Genomic DNA, 24690 nt, shown 5'->3' with positions numbered 1-24690 from the left:
CTTAAAAGAGAAACTGAATTTTTAGGGCACATAATAACCGCAGAAGGTGTAAAGCCTAATCCAGACTTAATCAAAAAAATAGTTGATTGGAAAATTCCAAAAAGTCAAAAAGAACTAAAACAATTCCTAGGATTGACTGGGTACTATCGAAAGTTTATACGAGATTACGCCGCAATATCAAAACCTTTAACGAAATGCCTAAAGAAAGACGCTAAGGTAGATAATGAAAATGAAAGTTACATAAAAGCATTTAAAGATTTGAAAACAATTATTTCATCAGATCAGGTACTAGCTTATCCTAATTTCGAACTGCCCTTCATTCTCACAACCGATGCAAGTAACCATGCGTTAGGTGCCGTCTTATCACAAATGCAGGAAAATAACGAAAGACCAATTGCATTTGGCAGTAGAACCTTAAATAAAACGGAAGTCAATTATTCGACAACGGAGAAAGAAGCTTTAGCCATTATATGGGCCGTGAGGAAATACAAACCATATTTGTATGGGAATAAATTCACCCTAATAACCGACCACAAGCCCTTAACGTTTATTAAAACTTCATTCAAAAATTCAAAGATTTTAAACTGGAGACTGGAGCTAGAAGACTTTGAATATGATGTAAAATACAAAGAAGGCAAAGGAAATGTAGTAGCTGACGCTTTAAGTCGAATACCTGAAGTAAATGTAAATGAAACAAAAAAGGCTTCACATAGTCGACCTGACACACGAAAAAACTTAATCGATAGCTGCTCTACTGTGCATTCTGCAGACGATTCTGGCGACAATTTCGTTCATATAACGCAGAGGCCTATAAACTATTACAGAAATCAGTTAATACTTAAAATATCTGACAGGGATGATATCCAAAAGGAAACTCCATTTCCTCATTTTAACAGAACGACAGTTCTGAAAAAAAAGTTTGTAATCGATGATGTTGTTCGGCATATAGATAAAATTCATAATGGAAAGCAGACAGCGATTTTTGCACCAACAGAGTTGCAACAAGTGGTTCAAAACGCAATTAAAGACAATTTTTCGATCAGAGGACACTTCGTAATGACAACGAAAGCAGTAGAAGATGTACCCGATACAGACAGACAAAATTTCATAGTGTTAACAGAACACAACAGAGCTCATCGAGGAATAGCAGAAGTTGAGAACAAATTAAGACGCAACTATTTTTTTCCGGGCATGCAAAAAATTATAAAAAATTTCATTAACAGTTGTGAAATTTGTATGACAGAGAAATACGAACGAAGACCATACAAACTACAGATATCGCCACGACCAGTCACTTTCAAACCGATGGAGCGAGTACATATGGATATCTACATCATTAACAACTGTAGTTTCCTATCTATTGTAGATTCGTTTTCCAAACATCTCCAGATGCTTTTCATAAGACACAAAAATATGGCACAAGTTCAACAAAAACTTACGAAATACTTTGCGCTTTATGGAGTTCCTAAAGAAATAATAACCGACCATGAAACTACTTTTAGGTCAGTACAGCTACGGAATTATTTAGCATCATTAGGAGTTGCATTAAAATATGCGTCGTGTTCAGAAACAAATGGGCAGGTGGAGAAAACTCACAGTACCATAACAGAAATTTATAATTCTAACAAACATAAGTACACAGGATACGACACAAAATCTATGGTCAGAATATCAGTAGCACTATACAATGACTCAATTCATTCGGCAACAAAATTTACTCCAAACGAATTAACGTTTAACCAGTGTGACAAGAGAAATGAAATAGACATACTTCGAAATGCAAATGAACTATTTAGAGAAGCAAAACAAAATTTAGAAAAAGCTACAAAAAGACAAACGGCAAAGAACGATTCAAAAATGCCTCCTCCAAATCTAGAAGAAAATCAGGACGTTTTCATAATTCCTAATATACGTACTAAGACACAGGCGAGAGCATGTAAAGCAAAAGCATGCAAAATAGAAAATAGAACTTTCGAAAATGTCAAGGGAACTAAACGACATAAAGGAAAAATTAAAAGAATTAAAATGAATTATAAATGAAATACTTAGCATGTTAGTTAAGGATTTTCTTTCAAATTTTAGGCCCCTAAAATTTTGAAACGAATACTTTAGGGTTTGCCTTAGTAACGGACACCTTTCCTTAATAATTTTTAATGGTAATTAATGGTTCAGGTATTTGCTTAGGTAGGAAATAGATAGATATAAGATTAATTATTATAACGTTTTCGAAAAAATAAGTATTCCTCATAAAACCAATACGTATAACGAGCCGAGGACGCCTCATCTCTACCCCGCGGAGGAATTACGTGTGTGTAACCCTGCACTGCTACAACGCACACCACATGGATTGCTGTTGTCCTTCGTCTCATTCGAGCCTTAGCATTGGAATAAAGAGGATCTAAATCGCACTCCGCTTGACTCACAATTATATATATGAATATATATATATATATATATATATATATATATATATATATATATATATATATATATATATATATATATATATATATATATATATATATATATATATATATATATATATATATAACAACAACTCAAACAACGGAACATGTATTGCCACAAATTCGAAATGTAGCCATCGCAATCCTGTGCGGTTATTAACCAGGACCCATTCCGAATCGCTCCCATCAATTGATCCACGTAAATTCAATGATAATTCTAGTTGTAGCATTTTTTAATCGGAAGGCTGAAATATGTACGTATGAAAGGTTGATTGCCAAAAGCAAAAACAACGAAGGAATGTATAATTAAACCGCAAATGATGCTATGATTGTTATTTGCTTGATAAAACTTTGAACGCTTAGGTTTCTAGACCAATATGCTTAATATGTTCATTACCTAAACGGATTTTACCTTGTGATTGCATCAATTTTGAATTCGTGTATATATGGCTGTTCTTCTGATGTTTCACATAGTTTTGTTATTTTTTTTTTAATCAACGAAAATCAATAAATTTATTCTCTATAATAATGAACATTAATTTTCACACCACTTTTGTATGCAACAACTTCCCAATTACATAAAAACCGAAATTTAAACGTTTTTTTTTCAACTCCTCAACAAAGGTCATATAAATATAAATTTTCAAACCGCGCGAAAGCTGACATTAACTAAAGTGTGCACGCGATTCGCTATACATTATGTGTTATTCGCTAATCGTACATGCGTATCGCTATCGATGGCCGCAGATATCTTAAACGTTTGCGCGAACCGCTAAGATATGCTCGCCGTATGCTATCTATCGGTGAACCCTGTAAAAACGCGCGCACATGACGGCATCGAACATTGAAAGGCTGCCTTCTTCTTTTTATCCATTTCGCAAGCCGATACCGAACACGAACACTGAGTAGAGTTTTTGTTTAACTAGTAACACGATACCGAACACCGAGTATAGTTTTTAGTCACAAATAAACGATGCCGAACACTAAATGCGCTTAAGTGTACAGACGAGAACACTGATTGCGTGAAATAACACTGATGCGTGCGTTAATACGTATGTGTGCGTAACGCGTGGGTAATCAGTATAGCGTTCAAGCGTGGTGTACCGATGTAACTGTACGGTCGTTGCTCTTGATACCCAGCGTACTCCGTCCGTTTCTCTTGATCCAGAGCGTTTTACACCAGCTCTTGATGCATAACACACACTATTACACCGTCTAACCGAATTACAACACTATCCACCTTTCACGATCCGGTTCGAAGGACCAAAATGTTCGTGATTCGCAATTTCTTTCGTAAAACGTGTATGTAGTGTTGTCCCGCCGAAGGTTCAGATTCAACTGTATATTCTTGGTCAATTACAATTTAGTTCTTATTCCCTACTATGGTTCGTTTATATGTACTGGTTCACCTCACTTACTAATTCTTCATGCAAGTTTTAGTTTTCATGCAATTTTATTACCGATTATTCCATACTTCATGCAAATCCTAACACGCACCAACCGCTGGAACGGCAGCTTGTGGATCAGTAACTACGTCGACTTCTGGTAACGACGAATTTCACGCAGAGCAACCGTAGACGACCGGTGACGATGCAGCTTCTTGACGCCACCGGTCAATGGGGCACTCTTACGAGTGGCCTTCGTAGCTAGCTGCTTCCGTGGTGCCTTTCCTAAGGTCGATTTACGGGTGGTCTGCTTGATACGGGCCATCTTCACTTCAGTTCAACGCTTTTCTTGATGCTCTTCGACTCGATCGATTTGGGTAAAATTTTACGAATGGTAATACATGTTATGCCCCGTGGTGACGATGTGGTGTGTATGTGATGTGTGTGTGAGTGGGACATAAACTAAAATCTTTCTTGTACTTTTACTCAATATATATAATTACGAGATGAATACTTATGTGTTTTATTGTAATACAAGTGAACACCTCGAAAGCCGGAACGTGAAAGAGGAACGCTGCTGGTTGGCAGCACGCATGTGGCCTCCCTTGCTGTGTGCGTGAGTAACGCACTTGTGCGTGCGCGTGTTTATATGGTGAGGTCCAATCCTATAACTCCTCTGGGGCAAGAAGACGGACGTCCTCGTCCGTATTAAGTGAGGTCGATAAACTCCCTTCGAGGAGAGTAGCGGCTGTCGTTCCGTGGTGTTTACAATGTTTACATTTTTTCAAATTCAAATTTCCTAACTAATTACAAAATTCGTATAAGCTATCTAATAAGCCTAATCTACTATCCCTATTAACCTAAAAAAGAGAAATGTACAACCCACTCGACTCAGCTAATTTCTTATTCGTCTCAGTTTGTTTTTGTTCCGTTTAACATCTCTGCCGATTTTGATAGTTTTTCTTTTGTTTTGTATACAACGTGTTAAATGGTAACGTGGATCTATTTTTTTCCTAACTCTTTTTCTTATGAGAACGTCCTTTCCTTCTTCTACAACAGGGGGATCTTCTTTCATTTCGTTGTATTTTTCCATTTTAGTTTTTGCTTTGTTCAAATTGTACAATACTTTATCGAATATTCTTTTTGCACTTTCGGTAATAGCTCTAGGGTTCATTTCGTTTTGTTGACTAAATATGATTTCATTAGGTGTAAATTCCGTTGATGAATGCTCACTATCGTTGTATAATGCTACTGTGAGTCGCATAGTTTCTAGAGTACTTAATTCCGGATTCTTGTGTTTGTTGGTGTTGAATATTTCTAATATTGTACAGTGAGTTTTTTCAACTTGACCGTTCGATTCGGAGCTGGACGCTAATTCCAATTCGATTCCGAGATTGCTAAGGAATCCACGTATTTGAGTACTCCTGAATGAGCATTCATGGTCACAAACTATTTTCTTCGGGATCCCAAACGGAGAGATGTATTGTGTCAGTCCAGTTTGGATATCTACTGCATTTCTTCAAACAATCTTTACTAGTTGTAGGTGTTTAGAGAATGTGCAGACTAGAGATAAGAAGTAGAGTTTGTCTATACCGAAGATATCCATGTGCAGTCGTTCAAAAGTAGCCTTTCCTATCGGTCGCGGCGAAATTTTTATATTATAAGGCTTGAGTCGTGGCTTGAGTAATGAGAGCGTACTGTCTTTCTTCTAATACGACGTCTTCGACCATGTTTGGTGCTATTACGAAGTGAGAGAGAGTTTCGGTAGAATACGTTCTACACACATCTTGTATCAATTGGAATAGTTGTTCGGGGGCATGAATAGCGCTTTGTTTTCCATTTTTTCTGAACTTTCTGCTGGGTGCAGTGTGTTTGAATCGGTAGGAATGGGTTCTATATGAATTGTCTCATTATTGCATACTTCCACTTTTCTGCTTAATGCATCGGCAACTACATTTGTTTTACCTTCTTTGTAAACTACGTTATAATCATAATTTTCTTAGTCTAGTCTTCAACGAATTATTTTAGAATTTTTACATAAATTCTTAATGAAAACTAAAGGCTTATGATCTGTGACTAATGTGAATTTATGACCAAACAAATATGGTTTGAATTTATCTACAGCCTAAACTATGACAAGAGCCTCTTTCCCTGTTGTAGAGTAATTTATCTCGGTGTGGTTAAGCGTTTTTGATGCAAATGCAATTGGGTAGTCTTTTAAATCGATAGTTTGGGATAAGACTACGCCTAATGCGTAGTTTGAAGCATCGGTTGTTAATGTGAATGGTTTTGAAAAATCTGGGTATGCAAGTATAGGGTCCATTATTAGTATTTTCTTTGATTTTTCGAAGGCTTCGATATATTCGGGGTCTGAAGTATTTAGTAAGCTTGTTTTCTTCAAATATTTTGTCGTAGGTCTAGTAATTTTAGCAAAGTCTTTGGTAAATTTTCTATAATACCCTAAACGACCCAAATATTGTTTTGTTTCTTTTTCGTTGGACGGCAATTTCCAATGAACTATTTCTTTGATCTTATCTGGATTCGGTTTTATTCCATCTTTCGTTACGATGTGTCCGAGAAATTCGCAATTTTTTTTCAAAAATTCACATTTGTCAATTTGTATCTTCAAATTAGCTTCATAAAGTGTTTCTAAGACCTGGCTTAAGTTTGAGAGGTGATTTTCTACATTTGTACCAAACGCTATAACATCGTCACATTTTTCAACATCGTCATACACGTAACATTTTTTTCCTATAAGGTCGCCTAATATGGAATTCATAGCTCTTTGGAACGTTGATGGAGCATTTTTTAGGCCAAACGGCATTCTAAGGAATTCGCCGTGGCCAGATTCTGTGCTGAATGCGGTTTTTTTCTTGATTCGGGTTCCATTTCTATTTGATGGAATCCACTCTTAAGATCCAAAGTGGAAAAATATTCTGAACGTCCCAAATGGTCTAGAATATCATCGATTTGGGGAATGGGATATCTGTCGTCCACTGTAACATCGTTCAATTTCCTGTAATCAATTACTACGCGGATTTTTTCTTCCCTGGTGCGTCTGATTTTTTTGGGACGACCCAAACGGGAGCATTCCTTGGCGGGTTAGAATGTTTTATAATTCCACTTTTTAGCATTTCCTCTATTTGTTCTTTAACTACAGCTTTATATGTATGTGGATACCTATATGACTTTGTGTATATGGGTTTGTTATCTGCAATATTGCTTTTATGTTTCACTTGGGTAATTGCAGACAAGTTTTGATTATCTTTTGGGATAATTTCCTTGTATTTGGTTATTGTCTCTAATAACCTTTCTCTTTCGCATGAATTCAGATGATCAATTCTAAGCAATTTTACTATCGATGGGTCATAGTTATTTCTTGTACAGCTTGTAATATGGAACTCTCTCGACGATGGTTGTATCTGATATTTATAAAACTGTATTTTTTTTATTTAATAGAGTCAACGTCTCTGCTTTATAGTCTAGGATAGCCTTTCAAGTAGATAATGTTTCAGTGCCTAGTAAAGCATCGAAAAAACTGTGAAACTTCATTTCGTATAACTCAATTGGTGGTAAATTTAGCCCAAGGAATAATGTTTGACTTTTGAAACGGACCATGTAGTTTCTCTTGTATCACAACACCTTTTGAGTTTTTAAGTATTCCTGGACGCAACAGGTTTTTGTTGGCACCATAATCTGTTTCGTCCCGTGACCGTTGCCTTTGAGTCCCTACGTTGTGGTATGTTATTTATTTTACTCAATTTAAGTAACGCGGTTAGCTTCGATTTTGGTGCGTGCTTTTATTAGTAGCTCTTGATACCGACTGACGCTTCAGTCCGAGTCCGCGCACCGCGGCGCCACCAACACCCATACATTCACACAAAATACCCTCTCACCTACACCGCTGAAATGCAGAAACAAACATACCGGCCCCCTTGAACAACTTAGTTTTCAACACCTGCACACTCCAGCAAACAAATCTTGGAAATTGGTCTTTTAACAACACCAGATGCCGTTTTGATAGTGACCACTCGTACAATCCCATCTTGCCCAGAGTGTGTCTCCACGATGCGAGCAAGCGGCCAACGAGCAGGATGTAGTTGTTTGTCCTTCATGATTACGATGTCTCCGATGGATACCTGACATTCTGCAGGATTTCGCCGATGTTGTTGGTTCAATTCATGAAGGTACTCGGAACACCAGCGTCGCCAAAATTGCTGTGTATGCTGTTGAAGCCTTTGGAACTGGTCAAGACGATTAGTTGGCAAGTCTCGAACGTCAGATTCAGGGGGTGGACGTAGCATTCCTTTAATGAGGGAAATGGTTCGGAGTTAAGGCTTCAAGGTCATTCGGGTCGTTTGAGAGAGGTGTCAGAGGGCGAGAGTTCATACATCCCTCAATTTTGACCAGAATCGTTGCTTGATCTTCGTATGAAAGCAGTGATGATCCCAGCTGTCTGATCAGAAGTTTTTTAGCCACGTTTACGGCGGCTTCCCAAAGCCCGCCGAAGTTTGGTGCCCGAGGTGGAATAAGATACCACACTATTCCCTCCTCTGCGAGATGACTGCAAATATGTCTGTTTTGAGCGTCGTCATGAAACATTTGATACAGCTGGTGAAGAGCATTCTTTGCGCCGATGAAATTTGTGCCATTATCCGAATAGATGTGCTGTGGTTTATTTCGTCGAAAGATGAAACGATCTAGAGCCTTTAAGAACCCCGACGTGCTCAAATCGCTCACGACTTCCAAATGCATTGCTTTAGTGCTCATGCAGACAAAAATGCACAAGTTGCCTTTTGAGCCGCAGCTTTTCGATGTACAGGTTTAAGCGAGATCGGTCCACAGTAATCGATGCCAGTACATGCAAACGCCTCGTGTGCTGTCACCCGAGGAAGAGGTAGCTGACCCATCGGCTGTTGCATTGGAATTGGTGTAGCACGACGGCAACGAAAACATTCTCGGATGACAGATCGAACTGCTCTTCTTCCATTCAATGGCCAAAATTCCTCACGCGCTGCAGATAATGTTGCAGTAATACCGCTATGCATCATCCTTTCATGTAAGTGCCTTAACAACAATTTGCTAAAAGGATGAAATCCAGGCATAACAATTTGATGCTTCTTGTAGAACGGTAAATCTGTATGTTGAAGTCTGCGGCCAACTCGTATGATGCCTTCAGTATCGACGAACGGATGGAGAAGTCTGAGGGGAGATGCACCAGAAAGCCTCTTCTCTCTTGTGAGTTGCTTCAGTTCGCTTGGAAATGCATCTCGCTGCATAAACTTCGCCAGCATGTTCTTTGCATTCTGTAGTTCACTCACTGATAGACAAGCGGTCTTACGCTGGTTTTTATTACGTGTGTTATAGCCAAATCGGAGGCAATACGCTGCTACATTCACAAGCGTTCGAAACTTAGAATACCGCTGTAACAAAGGATTGGGCTCGACAGCTTGAGCAGCAAGCATAAGGTCACCTTTTCTTTCCATCTCATCATCGGTGAAGTTCTGAGGACTATTCGATGGTATGGGCCAGCACGACTTTTCACACATCAACCAGTCTGGTCCTTGTTGCCACATCTTACTCTTCAGGAGTGTCTCCGCAAACACGCCCCTGGATAGCATATCAGCGGGGTTGTCTGTCCCAGGTACATGATGCCAAATACAACCATTGGAAGCTGCTTGAGTTTCTCCTGCTCTATTCGCGATGAACGTTTTCCAAGTTCGCGGTGGAGAAGCTAGCCATTGCAGTGTAATGGTGGAATCAGACCACATATGGATTTCGTTTATTGGCATGTCCAGAGCCTCAAATAGTTTTTTCTGCAATCTTGCAGCTAGTAAGGCTGCGCAGAGCTCCAACCTAGGGATGGTAAGTGGCTTAAGCGGAGCTACTCGAGATTTAGACGCTAGCAACGTTATCTGGGTGGTGCCATCTTTGCTTTGAGATCTCAAATAGGCACATGCACCATATACCGCTTCCGAGGCATCAGCGAAACAATGCAGCTCTATGTAGCAATGGTTGGGCGTCAACGCAAATCTAGGGATTCGAAGATGAGTTAGGTAGGGAAGGCCTTAACAAAACCCTTCCCACTTGCTGTTTAAATGCCGCGGCAATTCCTCATCCCAACTAAGATTATGAGCCCAAAGTTCCTGCATCAGGATTTTTGCTTATACAATGACGGGGGATATCAATCCAAGCGGATCGTACAGCTGAGCGATGGAAGAAAGAACGGAACGCTTCGTGTAAGGTCGGCTAACAGAAAGCGATATTGTGAATCTGAATGTATCACTCGGCGGTTCCCAAGATATGCCAAGTGTTTTGACGCTTTCACCAGCATAGAATTCGTGCGAAGATTTCATACCGAGCAAATCAGGAGACAAACCATCAAGCACACCTATCTTGTTCGAACACCACTTCCGAAAACGAAAACCACCCTTCTCCATCAGACAGGTCAGCTCTTCTCGCAGTTGTACAACTTGCTCGATGTTTTCTGCGCCAGAGATCAGGTCATCTACGTAAAGGTTCTTCTTCACAGCTTCAGATGCCAATGGAAATGGAGCTCCTTCATCCTCAGCTATTGGAGAAGTGTCCGCGTTGCAAGGAAGGAAGACGGAGCTAGTCCGTAGGTCACGGTAGCCAGTTCGAAAGTTTGTATTGGTTCTGTATCCTTAAATCGCCAAAAAATACACTGCAAACGTCTATCTTCAGGATGCACACTCACTTGGCGATACATCTTCTCGATGTCAGCAATTACAGCAACCTCATACTTGCGAAACCGCACTACGAGGGTCAACAGCTCATCCTGCACAACTGGTCCAACAAGCAACACGTCGTTCAAAGAATTGCCTGTAGTCGTCTTCGCCGATCCGTCGAACACCACACGCACTTTGGTCGTTGTGCTAGCTTCCTTGACGACGGGATGATGCGGAAGGTAATGCGCTGCTGATAAACAGTCAGGTTCTATATGCACTGGAAACATATGACCCAACAACACGTACTCTCTCATGAAGTCGTCATACTGCTGCTTCAGATGTGTGTCCTTAGACAATCTCGTTTCCAGCAACCGGAAACGTTTCTGCGCTGCAGCCTTTGAATCACCAAGCATTTGAGCAAAAATCGTGGTGTTTCGGCATTCGAACGATGTACATTCCGGTAGAGTCTCTGCTTGTCGTTTCCTTGAAGTATTGCTCGCACTGTTGCTCGTTAGGAGACAAGTTCGATACAGCAAGCTCCTCAACCTTCCAGAACAGCTCAAGTTGCTCCTGAACCTTGTCTGTTGACTCCATTATGTGGAAACTAAACGCCTTTTCCACTCGTGATTCAGGAAAGGCCGGCGCTTCTCCAGTTACAATCCAGCCAAATACCGTATCAACCAGTAATATCGCCTGCCCACGCAAATGCACTTGTCCACCACGCAATAGTTTGTAAAAATATGCTGTACCTATGATCATATCCACGCGACGTGCTGTTCCGAAATCTGGATCAGCCAAAACATAACCCGATGGAACACCTACAGCAGAGGTGGAGAACGACGCGCTAGGGATATTCTCCGTCACTTTCTTCAACACAAGAAATTCCATGGTTTGGCTGTAGTTGTAAACCCGAGATCGAACTTCCGTGGTTACAGCATGTTTCACACTAGTAGTAGTGCTGTTCACTCCATTGATCGAAATACTTGCATGCCTTCGTGGTAGTTGTAGCATCTGACAGAGATGCTCAGTGATCGCGTTCGGTTGCGAGCCGGTGTCGAGCAATGCTCGTGCTAAATGCTCCTTTCCATTCACATCAACGACCACTAATACCACTGTAGAGAGTAACGCATGCATTGATTTCTTCGACGATGCCAACGCCATGGTAGAGGTGGTTGCTTCAGCAACTAATACATCGTTGTTTTTACTATTCACATGAAGTAAGGTATGGTGGCGCTGAGAACACTGCTGACAATTGTATTTGGAGGAGCACATATGAGCCAAATGTCCACTGCTCAAGCAATTTCTGCAAAGCTTTTCCTCACTGATCACTTTTAACCGATCGTGTACGTTGATATTCCTGAATACACTGCATGACGCTATGCCGTGTCCTTTCCTCTTGCACATAACGCACACTGGCACGATTTTCGTGTTTGTAGTGGCCGCGTTTATCACTACTTTTGTTTTCGCTTGCTTCTTTCACACACTTTTTCGATCGCCAACGTTTCTAACACACGCACACGTTTCTCCAAAAACTCCATCATTTCAGTAAATGACGGATCATTATCGGCTTGGGATTCTTCCCACACACGCAGAGATTCTTCGTCCAGCTTATCCGCCATCAACTCAATGAGAATTGAGCTGAACGATTTGATAGGTTGCTCGAACTGCTGCAGTATTTGCACATGCCTTCGAAAATCGTCAATTAAGCGGTTAAGTGGTACTGCTCCGGTGTCCTTCATCTTTGGAAGCGATATGAGTGCTCGTATATGCTTTTTACGCAGTATTATTTTGTTGGAGTAACGCTTTACGATCGTTTGCCAAGCAAATTCATAGTTTGCATTCGTCACCGTAATTGCTTGGATGAGATTCGCTGCTTCTCCCTTTAGCGACGCACGAAGATAGTGAAACTTTTCAATCGGCGACATCTCTTTCGATGAATGTATTAGTGACACAAATGTGTCGTGAAACGTAAGCCACTCATCAAAGTTTCCGCTGAATTCAGGTAGTGTGATTCTCAGCAGCTTCACTCTCGACGAAGACGATTGAATGCTAGCAGCAACAGGTTTCGACTCTTTAGGCAGCATATCTTGTAGCTTTGCCTTAGCATAAAGATACAACTCCTCTGTCTCCGCCCTGATCCGTTGATTCGTTAGGCAGTCTTCCGCAGAAAGGTCCATATCGTCTATGTCGTCTACCCGCTCGAAACTTTCCCAAATCTTTTCGAGGCGATCTAAACGCGTTGCAACCTGATTTTCACATTCTACAGAATAGCTTTTAATAAAGTCACACGCGCGTTGTATGGAGTCCAAGTACTGCTTCCGACGAAGCTCCTTGCTGTGCAATTTATCCTGCTTGGACATGTTGACACAAGAAACTCGCGCACACACACTAGCAAAGCAATCGTACGCTAACACGACACTTGCGGTTTTTCCAAAAACCGTAGGATTTACCAAAATCCCGTGGATTTAACAAAATCCTGGTCACTACGCACCAATGTTTCGTCCCGTGACTGTTGCCTTTGAGTCCCTACGTTGTGATATGTTTTTTATTTTACTCAATTTAAGTAACACGGTTAGCTTCGACTTTGGTGCGTGCTTTTTTTAGTAGCTCTTGATACCGACTGACGCTTCAGTCCGAGTCCGCGCACCGCGGCGCCACCAACACCCATACATTCACACAAAATACCCTCTCACCTACACCACTGAAATACAGAAACAAACAGAATCAATAAGAATATTCAACGTTTGATTGTTCAATTTATCTATTACTTTGATGTATAGAAGGAAATTGTGTTTATTTTTTGTTTTTCCGGGTAGCAAGTTTCCGAAGAAACAAAAAAAATTCATCATCATTTGAATTTGTATTGTTTTCAAAACATTCGTGATTGTTTGTTGATCTATTAAGGGTTAATTTGGAACGTGTTGTACTTGTGTCCATGGTAGGGATGGGCGCTCCGGTTCGGAATTACGATTCCGATCCGATCTAGCATATAAATGAGTCCGATCCGATCCGAAAGAACGATTCCAACCAGTTCCGGAATCGTTTTGATTCCGGAATCGTTTTGGTTCCGGGATCGTTTGATTCCGGAATCATTTTGATTCCGGAGTCGTTTTGGTTCCGGACTCGTTTTGATTCCGGGCTCATTTTGGTTCCGAACTCGTTTTTGATTCCGCGCTCAGGATTCCTTTTCTGCTGCAAATGTATGCTGTACACACTGTTCTGCGTTATCTCCTTTCTTGTTTGTCCTTGCCATCCGGTTGCTTGGTGGTATAATTTACGGGTAGAATTTTGGAGGCGACGAAGATTTCCTCTTCTTTTTTACTTTCGCTTTCTGTGTTTCTTTTTCCTTTAATAGCGGCTGCTTACTCGTCGTTGGTTTTGCGCATCTTCTTTTTCTATTCTTGCTCGGTAAACGTTACAATTTTTTCTTCTATTTTGTAATAGCGCACCAACACAGACATGCACACACCGCTTTGCAGTAAATTCGTTACAAATTGTTTTACAGGATAGTCTGGCCGTGGTAAATTTGTTTGGGTGCATAAACCTTTAAATGATTTTGATCATGAAACTTTAACCTGTACATTTTAAATTCTTAACCTGTGCCGATTTGTTTTAATGAGATATGAGCAGTTTTCTCCCAGTCTTCTTCTTTTTTTATAGCGCCGCTTTGTTATTGTTCTTTTTTAAAGCATCTTTAGCACCGGACTGTTAGAATTTAGCTTTTATTTCTCGTTTGCAATGTTTCCTGATATGAATGTAAAATTCATATTCATGTTAATATTAAATTTATATCATCCTTTGAATGATAATATGGAATTTGTGTCAAAATGAATAAAGTCTCTTAAACCTAAAAACAATTTATTTTATTTCAATTTTTTTCCGGAATCGAGAATCGAGCGTCATCAATAGGAGTCGGAAACATATTAAACGAGTGAATAGAAAGCATATGCATGAGCAATAAAATGGAATGGACTTAAAATCATTTGAAGGTGTGAGTTTATATACCCAAACTAATTTACCAAATTTGAGCAAGCAGCCGCTGCGAAATGAAAAAGAAACACAGTAAGCGAAAGTAAAAAAGAAGAAAAAAAACCCCGTCCCCCCAGTGAAACCCCCCGTCCCCCCCCAGAAAAACAGTGTGCACGACACATACATTTGTAGCAGAACGGGAATCCGGTGCGCGGAATAAAAAACGAGTCTGGAATCAAAATGAGTCCGGAATCAAAATGAATCCGGAATCAAAACGAGTCCGGAATCAAAAACGAGTCTGGAGTTTGTTTTGATGCTGATTTTTTTCTTGATTCTCAAATTGATTTTTTATACATAAGTTTTTATTGATTTATTGTGAAGAGGTGAAAACATGGGCTGATAATGATTTTTCGGCTTTGGTAATGCAAGCAATACCTTGCTTTGTTAATGCGTTACCTTACCGTTACCCCCCCCCCCCTCCCAGATAAAAAAAAACCGGAGCGTGGAATCATGATCCGGGCTCGACTCCGGCGGCGGAGGGCTCCGGGTAGATTCGATCCGGCAAATGGTCGGATCTGCCCATCTCTAGTCCATGGGTACGTGATTATCCTTTGCTTCGTTTTGAATGTGGTTGGTTTGTAATTGCCAGCATACGATCGTGCGTTATATGAAGCGTTCAGGATACGATCGGTTTTTTTTATCCGAATTAAACTTATTACAATTGGGTTGGACGATCCCATCAAAATCTCGTTTATTCTTCAGCTTACACAAAAATGTGTACGCGTCGTGAACATCTTTCGGGCGTGCTGCATGCACATGTCCAAAATAATCCTCCTGAAGGCCTGTCATGAATGCTGCTAATGAATCTTCTTCAATAAAAGAGCTAATTATATCCCAATTATCACAATACTTTTGATTTTGTTTTGCAATATTTTAATTTTTTCAACTATTTCCTTATGCACGTTATAATATTTGTAGATTGACACGTTTTTAGTTAATTTCCATTGCCAAAGTTGGCATTTGTATGTGTAAATATCCTGTCGATCTCCAAAAGCGTCAATCAAAATTCTCTTTATTTTTTCGAAACTCATGGGAATTTCCTTCCTGGCAAACTTTGGCAACTTTGGCGATCCATGCCGAAAGTTGTTTTTATTACCATTGAAGCATGGTAGCTCTTTCACAGGGTACGGTATTACAGAAAAAATGGTTCTTTCGGGTAGCTGCACAGGGGTTCTATGGCCTATCTAACTGATCCTCCGCATGTGTTTTATTAGTGATGTTTCTAAAAGAGATTTGCCGTTGCATTAAATCCTGCATAGCAATTTGCATTACGGATAGTTGCTCTAAAATGGTTTGTTCCATCTCGTTACTCTTTATCGAGAGACTATTAAGAGATAGTTCCCCTGTAGCTGCGGTTGAAGTGCACACTTACTCGTGGTTTGAGTTTGATGAGGATGAAATAGAATCGCTTTCATCAGAATCCACGTGGTTTTCTCTAGCTTGCCTCATTCACAGAACAAAAGCACTAAAACAAATTCACATGTTTCTCTTTTTTTCAATTGAAACGCGAATAAAACAATTTAGAGACGTTGATAAAAAACGATCTCTTTTACGGTAAAACGTCGTGATGGAAGCGGGTACCAGATACTCACGTGGTATTATAGTAGGCGGGTGGATCCTCAACTCACACGACGGATAAACCTACGTGCCGCGGATGCCTTAGGCGGATTCCTGTTGTAGCTTTTATTAATCAGCCACTGCCACTTAAAAAAAAAACACCTAAAACCGTAATTCCGTACGGCTGCGCCAATTACAAGATGAATACTTATGTGTTGTGTTTTATTGTAGTACAAGTGAACACCTCGAAAGCCGGAACGTGAAATAGGAACGCTGTTGGTTGGCAGCACGCATGTGACCTCCCTTGTTGTGTGCGTGAGTAATGCACTTGTGCGTGCGCGTGTTTATATGGCGAGGTCCCATCCTATAACTATATATATACAGTGCCGGACAAAGGAATAGGACCATAATGTTTCGTTGAACATATTTTGATGTAACAGTGATTTTTCTCATCAAATGAGTGCAGTTAACTTTTAAAACACTTACTTGACACCTGACTAATATTTGTCGATGTATAAAAAAATCTTTGTGAAAGATTGGTTTAGTTTTGAAGCTTTGTAATGAAAATTTGGCCATATGCTGTTTGTCAAAATAATAAGACCAGTGCTGAAATTATGTAGTTAAATAATTTTGAAAACTATATATTGAAGTAATTCATTTAACATTGCATACATCAATATTTTGTCGCATGTCCATTGTTCCTTAGAACATCCCTAACCCTTCGAGGCATTGATTCTACCAACGTTTGGTAGGTTTCCTTCGGTATCGCATACCACGCAGCCTGTATCTGCTGCCAAAGCTCCTCCTTGCTCCTGCAACCGGTAGCACCAAGCGTGGACTTCACGATTCGCCACAGATTCTCGATTGGATTAAGGTCCGGCGATTGTGCAGGCCATTCCATCACGACAACTTTTTGATCCAAAAGAAACTGTCGAGCTACCCTCGACGTGTGTTTTGGATCGTTGTCGTACTGGAATTGTCATTTCAATGGCATTTCCTACACCGCATGAGGCAACATCACATCCTGCAATAGTTGCGAATTGCAACGCCTGACCAGCAATAAAAAGGCGAGTGGATTCTTTAGTATACACTTTATTCTACGAAACTAAAAATTCGTCCGCTTGGCCCGCTGGTCAGGATCAAAAAGAAAGATCCTTTCCTCGTTCTATCGATCGTCACGCCAGACCACGTCATCCTTCGCTTGGGTCCGTTCGCCGATGTCGTCCGTAGCAACGCGCCCCCTCGCGGCCGGTAGCACAAGCTGACAATGGGCGCGTGTGCCGTCCTCCAACTATCGCATCATTACCATAAAGTAACAGCAATATCTCAACATAGCGATGTTGATCCATTGCATCTTTTATCCAGAAGACTGAACCAACACCATGCCACGAAAAGCAACCCCAGACCATGATGTTGCTACCTCTGTGCTTTACGGTTTTCACAGTGTACTGTGGTCGGAACGCGGTTTTATTTGGACGGCGAACTCAACGTTTGCCGTCCGAACCAACCAAGTTAAAGTTGGATTCGTCTGACCACAGTACATTGCGCCACTTCGTCCACTCATCGCCCACCCAAGGGTAATGCGGGTTGGCAAACCTCAGACGGGCTTGGACGTGGCACCATTTAAGCAGCGGAACTTTGCGGGGGCTACGGCCAATCAGGTGTTTTTCAACTAGCGGACGCTGAAACAGTCCGGCTACTTACGGTCAGATTCAGCTTCCCCTGATTGTCCTGGCCGACTTGAATGGCTCGGCCTTGCACAATCGCGTGATCCGTGAATCCACTCGATCGGTAGTTTTACGTGGCCGGCCCGTTGCTACCTTGGTTGCAGTAGAGTGGAGCGCGTTTAAAAAGCAATGTGCTGCAATTTCGCGCTGCGATTTCCCCTCAGCAGATAGGCGCTTTACAAGCGAGCGCTGCTCCTCAGTAGTGAGAGTGTTGCGACCCATTTTGATACGTGGTTTTTTTCATGCGAGGTGATAACGTACGTGTGGACAGTTTGGATGATTTGAACACAGTTTTTTTCATTTATTTATAGAGGTTTTGAGTCTTAAAAACTTCATTCGCCTCTTTCTGGTACGAAGACTACATGGCTATTGTGGTTATGGCTAGATTGTAACTAAGGACTTTTACAAGTGTGGCTCATAAATAACTATTGCGGATTAAAACTAAATTTCTCTATAAAGGTTGCTGATGTGTTAGACGGTTTAGATGGTTTTGTTGATGTTTGCCGGGTGAGAGAATGGTGGCTAGGTCGCTATCTAGTTGGCAGGTGTTTCGGTGTATAGTGTAACCATGGCAATCGGTGAGAATGTGGTGGACCGTGATGTCAACGCCACAGAAGCTGCAGAGTGAAGGACTGGATTTTTCGAGGAGGTAGGAATGGGTCAGGCGGGTGTGTCCGATGCGGAGGCGGGAAAGGACTCGTTGGTTGCGGCTGGAATCAGGATCATCCCATGGTGCTGTGTTGTGTTTGATCTTAGGGAGTTTCGTGGAGAGGTCTAGATTGTACCAGGTGGTGTTCCAATGTTGAGCGATTGCAGTGCTAGTGAAGCGGATGGCGTCTAGGGGGGATAGTGGCGTCTAGATAGGGAGTCGTGTAGTTCAGTTTCACGGAGCCGACTTCTGTTGGCCAGTCGGTCGGCTTTCTCGTTTCCTTGGATTCCGGAATGACCCGGAATCCAACAGAAGACTACTGCAGGAGATGAAGGGATGTCATCTAGGAGCTGGATGTGCGGATCTTTGGAGGTGCCGTGTTCGAGGGCTGCCAGCACACTGGCACTGTCGGTGAGGAATTCGTTCGGTATGTCGGTGCGTAGTCCTTTGTCAGCGGCTAGTCGGATGGCAAAAGCTTCGGCAGAAAAAATGGATGTGTGGTCAGGAAGTTTGATGGCGCAGTTATTGAGGCTAGAGTGGATTCCACAGCCGGCTAATTCACGATGAACGGAGCCGTGTGTAAAGATAAGGTGATGGTGTTTATATTTGGTACGTATCAGGTGTGTAAAGGTGCTGTTAGCGATATGACAGCTTTTTCCGGTCCCCCAGAGTTTGTGTTTTAGTTCGCAGTCTATTGCAGGAGTACGGTGATACCAGAGACGTATGCCCCGGCGGCTGGATTGGATGATGGATGGATGCTGAGGGTTGGTGAGTTGTTGCAGATTGTAGTTAGCTCTGGTGATGAGGGCAGCTGCGTCGATTCCTTTTGCAAGGATCCGGGCTGCCGCTGCCATGAGTCTATTGGTGATGATATGCTGAAATGGAAAAAAACCGCTTTCGCAGAGGAGTGAAACAATCGGGTTGGTGACAAAAGCACCAGTGGCGTAGCGGATGGCTGTGTGGTGGACGGGTGCTACTCTCTTCTCGAAGGTTGCTTCGCTCGCGGGAAACAATCTCGATGCCGTATAGTAGTTAGGGCAGGAGCCAGGCGTTGATGATGCGGTTCAGGGTAATCAAGAAGGCCCGAGCTTTGCCAGCTCGAGCATGCGGAACAGGTTCAGCCGGTTGTTAACTTCTTTCTTAACCCTGTTTGAATGTGGAAGAAAAGAAAGGTGTCTGTCGAGTGTTATGCCGAGTATGTCGGGAGTCCGTCGGCAGTTCGTGTGTTAGGTATGTAATAGTATTGTATTGTTCTATGTAATAGATCGTCGTTGTTTGCAGAAAGAGTGTTTGCAGATATGGAGGATTTTGGATTTGGTATGTCCCCGTCCATCTCGACCACTGTCGAATCCTGAAAACCCCTTCTTGCAGGAGAATTACGAGACTCACAAGCAGTACGTGGTGAAGAGGCCCAGAATGATACCGTCTGCGTAGAGGAATGCTTGGATTTATGTGGGAATAAAACTAAAAAGGGATTCCATACTAATAAGGAAGAGGGTAAGAGAGAGAATGGCCCCTTGCGGAACACCATTCTCTTGTGTGTAGGGGTTGGATAGTTTCGGTTCCTATTTGTACTCTAAATGTCCTGTCCGTAAGGAAGCTATCAATGAAGTTGGTTTAAAAGTCCCCCAAAGCCCAACGAGATAGTTGTGTAAGGATGGCATGCGCCAGGTTCGATCAAAAGGCTTTGGAAAGGTCTATGATTGCAAGGTCTATGTGGTGGTCTCTATTGGTGGCTTTATCTAATAGATCGTCCAGCTTGGCAAAGTACGTTTCCGTGCCTCTACCCATCCGGAACGCATGCTGGTTATTGCTAAGGAGATTGCGGTCCTCTAATTCCTGAGTTAGTCTACGGTTTACCATCCTTTCCAACACCTTAGCTATACAGTTAAGGAGCGAGATAGGACGGTAGTTATCTATTTCATTAGTTGTTTTGTCGGGTTCAGGAATCGGTACGGTTTAGGCTAGTTTCCCAATCCGGCCGGAATATTCCCGGTGGACCAGATACTATTGTAAATATTAAGAAGAGTTAGTTTTTGCATACGGTGGTAGGTTCTTTAGTAAAGGATACCCTACGTTGACAGGGCCGGAAGATTTGCCTGACATTTTCTAAGGGACCAGTTAAGTTCTACTGTTGAGAAAGGCTATTGTATCTGTGGTTAGTGGCATCTGCTTGGGGGAGTGGAATCTGTTCTTCGGAAATTTGCGTCTGCGGAATCGTGGAGAAAAGTTAACTGTAGCTGAAACGTTTGCAAAATTTTGTGCAAATGATACAGGTACTTCAGAAGGTTGGAATAGTTGAAGGATCAGAGGGCTGGTTTAGAATAATAGGGGAATGCGAATGTTGGTTTCGGCCCGAGAGCACACTCACCCGCGCCAAAGTTCCTTACAAGTCAAGAGAGGGTTGACATCAGCCACGAATTGATTCCAACTACTCTCCTTCGCTGCATGGATGGCTTCTTTGGTAAGGCGATTGGCTTCGCGATACCGTTCGGCTAATACAGGTGTGAAGAAATTATCGGGAATATTGCTTGCACGGCGGAGTCGGCGTAGAGCAGCGCGACGGGCTTTAATAGCCTGCACAACTATCTCATTTCTCCAGGGGACATTTCTTCGGGAGGATGTATTGCCTTTTGTTAGAGGGGATACTGCTATTTTAATGGTTTCTACGAACCGGGAAATGGGAGGGGTTTCGTCAAGTGGCAGATTGAATCGGATTCTGTTTGATACCTTCCAGTCAGGCCCCCTCACACTTCCAACGAGGACGTACGAGAGATGGCTGAGAGCGAAAAGTACTACGGATAAAAAAGTGGAAAGTGGTCGCTATTGTGTGTGTCTGTGTCAACGTCTATGTGGAATTGAGGTGCCATAGAAGATGACACCGCACAGTAATCAAGGATGGAGCTACTTCCGTCAGACGGAGAAACACGGGTTGGGGTTTGGTTGTGGAGGATTTGTAAGTCTAGAGTATGGAATATTTCATCTAAGAGGTTGCCACGGGAATTCGTAAGGGGCCAACCCCAGCAGTTGTTTTGGGCGTTAAGATCTCCTAGGAGGATCTGTGGATGAGAAAACTGATAGAGTAGGTCAGGAAGATCGTTTTGTATTGGAGATAATTTGAGAGAGGGAGAGAATGATTGCTTTTAACGGGGATGATATTTGTACGGCTACTGAAGGTATTGGGGTGTATAGGTTAATTTTTAGTGGAATGTGTTTAAGATCTCCTAAACAAACGTTGTAGTAGAATGTGCAGGATTAATGTTGAAAAGCCAGTTATACTTATTGAAAGGAGTGTATTTCGACACGCAGCCGTCACTTAGTTTCACGAAGCGAACAAGGCACGAAGTAAAGGAGCGTCACATAGAAATTGTCTTTCGGATGCAGCGTCTAAAAATATCGATCGTACACACGAAGCCTTTTACAAAAATCTTATCGCAGGATCGGAGGGAGGATCCACGCCGGAAACTCTCTCCCACGCGCTCTCGCAGTTGACAAGCGTTAAGAACGCACATATCGCTCCAGAAACGCATTCGAAAGCAGGGGTTTCGCAATGATGATACGCGGTTAATCGAACATCGTTATGTTCGATAACCATTTCTCCCCTCTTTGGTACGCAAACGTCCTTCCCAAACATTGCACGTAGGTGGAGGGTCGTCTTCGAGTTCCGGTTTCACGTAGTCCGTTGGTGCATCAAGGTCTGGAGTGCCCCCGTAGCTTGGTCGTGGAATCATCGTGGGCTGCAAGGTAGGCTGACACCTTACATTCTCGCTTTCGGTTGAAGGATGCACCATATCCGTTGCTGCGTCGTAGTCATGTTTCTCGGAGGCATCTATCGGGAGCGGGGCAAACAGCCTTACGTTCAGCTTGTAGATGTTACCCGTTCTTACGTCAGCAACACGTACAATTCCATCCGGTCCCACGTAGGTTTTCGTTATGATCGCGATTGGCCAGCGTCCGACCGGGAGGTTGTTGTCACCCACTAGCACAATCTGCCCAACTTGTGCGTTGGGACTTCGTTTTGTCCATTTTGCGTTGCATCGCAGCTGAGACAGGTACTCGGTTCGCCAACGAGACCAAAATTGTTGAGCCAACTTTTGAACTCACTTCCATCTCGTTTTGACACCGTCCGTGTCATCGTCTTCGACCATAGCGGGAACCGAGAATGATGCTCGTGCGATCAGGAAGTGTGCGGGGGTGAGCGCCTCAACGGATCCGGGACTAGCGTGGATAGCTGTAGGTCTGGAATTGATGGCTACGTCCTGTCCTTCGTGCTCCCTGCCTGTAAACAACGAAGAACTGTACAAGTGTGCGGGCTCCTGTGATACATCTTACCATCTTCGTTGTATTGGAGTCCCCGAAGCTGCTCTTCCGGAATTCACACGGCCCGATGCTCAAGCCCTCTGGATTTGCGCAAGTTGCAACGCATCACGGCTTAACGGTAGAGCTATATTCAATGAACTCAATACCGCTCTCGATGTTCTGAAGGACGAGTTGCTTCGCGAATTTGACGGTCGTCTTACTGCCGTCCCGTTGAATGTATCCAACGGGCCGAAATTCTGGTTATACCTTACCAGAATTGCTCCATCGGTGTCTGACTCCGATTTCAAGCTGATGGTGGCTTCTCAGTTAGGTACTGATGACGTCATCACTATTAGACTGGTGCCACGTGACAAGGATCCAGGCACTCTCAGCTTTATCTCCTTTAAAGTTGGGATGTCGCCTGATTTAAAAGAAAAGGCGCTTTCACCATCCACTGGCACAACGGTATAGTGTTCCGTGAATTCACTGACCACCGCACCTCACAAACAGCACAGAATTTTTGGCACACAGGGCCCCGGGAACCACTTCCGACCACCAGTACACGAGTCAACTTGCCGCCTAACCACCTGAATCCGCCGCTCTCCGATCCGCACCACACCACTATGCCGAGCCACCACTGCCTTAACTACACGTGTTCTCCCTGATACCCCGCCGACACATGCACAGGCTCCTAACTTAGAGCTTCTCCTATACTACCAGAACGTTAGAGGACTGCGCACCAAGCTGAATAACACCCGACTCACACTATCTGAGTCTGACCTCGATGTATTGGTACTTACCGAAACCTGTCTCGACGAATCGATACCCAGCGCACTACCAGCTGACACGCAATTCAACGTATACCGTTGCGACCGAAGTACTGATAACAGCATACACTCTCGTGGTGGAGGTGTGCTCGTCGCTTGTGCTGCTTCGTTAAACAGCTTCATGTTACGTCACGCTTTCTCATCGCTTGAGCTCCTGTAGGTGTGCGCTTGAGAAACTTCATCGCTGCAGCCTGTTCATCGGTGTGATCTACATCGCTCCTGAATGCAGTTCCTCTGTGGATGTGTTCGACAATCTCTATGAGAGTGTATGTGACATTTCCGAACGTATGTCGCAAAACGATCTACTGTTGCTGTTTGGAGACTTCAACTTGCCAGCTATTACCTGGCATGCCGCTACCGATCCACCACGCCACTTCATGCCCAACTATTCATCATCCGGATGCTCTCTCATCGATGGCATGACCTACAATGGATTGCTGCAATTGTCAGGGGTGAAAAATCATCGCGATCGCCAGCTGGATTTACTTTTCACTAATCCTGCCGCCGCTGAAAGCTGTTCGTTTGTTCAATCCGCACCATGCCCCCTTGTGCCTATCGACCTGCATCACCCCGCACTGGAGACCACTATTTCGGTTCCGTCACCCCCAGCCGCTCATCTACCTCGCAGAGACCGTGGTGTCCGTGGATTCAACTTCCGGAAAATGAATCACTCGAGACTTATTGCCGTCTTGTCGGTTGTCAACTGGTCTTTCATCGAGGAATCCTGCAACATCGATGCTGCTGTCTCCAAGTTCAACGAGATTATCACCGCTGCCTTTCCTTCCTGTTGTCCCTTCCTCTATCCCCCTCCTCACCCCCATGGTCGAACAGATCGTTGCGCACTCTGAAATCCGACAGGAATCGAGCTTTTCGTAACTATTGTTGCAGCCGTAACCCGACTACGCTTCGTATTTTTAATATGCATCTAGCGCTTATCGCTCTTATAACCGTTGGCGCTACGCGTCCTTTGTAGTACGGCTACAAGACCGCTTCACAACCGACCCCAGATCTTTCTGGCGGTTCAGTAATGCGCGTCGTAATCCTAACGGCATCCCTTCTATCC

The 24690-nt window shown here is 42.9% G+C and overlaps 2 protein-coding genes across 2 annotated transcripts; both read right to left on the bottom strand.

Moving 5' to 3' along the window:
* Nucleotides 1-10014: 10014 nt before the first annotated feature.
* Nucleotides 10015-11700, bottom strand: LOC118515143. The gene is made up of 3 exons (XM_036061844.1): nucleotides 10987-11700; nucleotides 10535-10934; nucleotides 10015-10421 (listed from the first exon to the last, which is right to left on the bottom strand). Exons 1-3 carry the CDS (start codon nucleotides 11698-11700, stop codon nucleotides 10015-10017), a joined length of 1521 nt encoding a protein of 506 aa, XP_035917737.1.
* A 290-nt stretch (nucleotides 11701-11990) lies between these two features.
* Nucleotides 11991-12899, bottom strand: LOC118515142. Its single transcript, XM_036061843.1, has one exon. The coding sequence runs from the start codon at nucleotides 12897-12899 to the stop codon at nucleotides 11991-11993; it is 909 nt and encodes a 302-aa protein (XP_035917736.1).
* Nucleotides 12900-24690: the final 11791 nt, after the last annotated feature.

Source organism: Anopheles stephensi, assembly GCF_013141755.1.
Source record: "Anopheles stephensi strain Indian chromosome Y unlocalized genomic scaffold, UCI_ANSTEP_V1.0 chrY14, whole genome shotgun sequence".
Taxonomy (NCBI): domain Eukaryota; kingdom Metazoa; phylum Arthropoda; class Insecta; order Diptera; family Culicidae; genus Anopheles; species Anopheles stephensi.
This window is presented reverse-complemented; position numbering and strand designations above follow the sequence as displayed.

Bases quoted from the DNA above. Each gene is read 5' to 3' on its own strand.
- LOC118515143 (XM_036061844.1), bottom strand. From the start codon at position 11,700: ATGGCGTTGGCATCGTCGAAGAAATCAATGCATGCGTTACTCTCTACA. The intron at 10,935-10,986 runs GTTCGAATGCCG...GGTGATTCAAAG, and splicing joins ACTCTACCGGAATGTACATC to GCTGCAGCGCAGAAACGTTT. The intron at 10,422-10,534 runs GTATTTTTTGGC...CTTCTCCAATAG, and splicing joins TGAAGATAGACGTTTGCAGT to CTGAGGATGAAGGAGCTCCA.
- LOC118515142 (XM_036061843.1), bottom strand. From the start codon at position 12,899: ATGTCCAAGCAGGATAAATTGCACAGCAAGGAGCTTCGTCGGAAGCAG.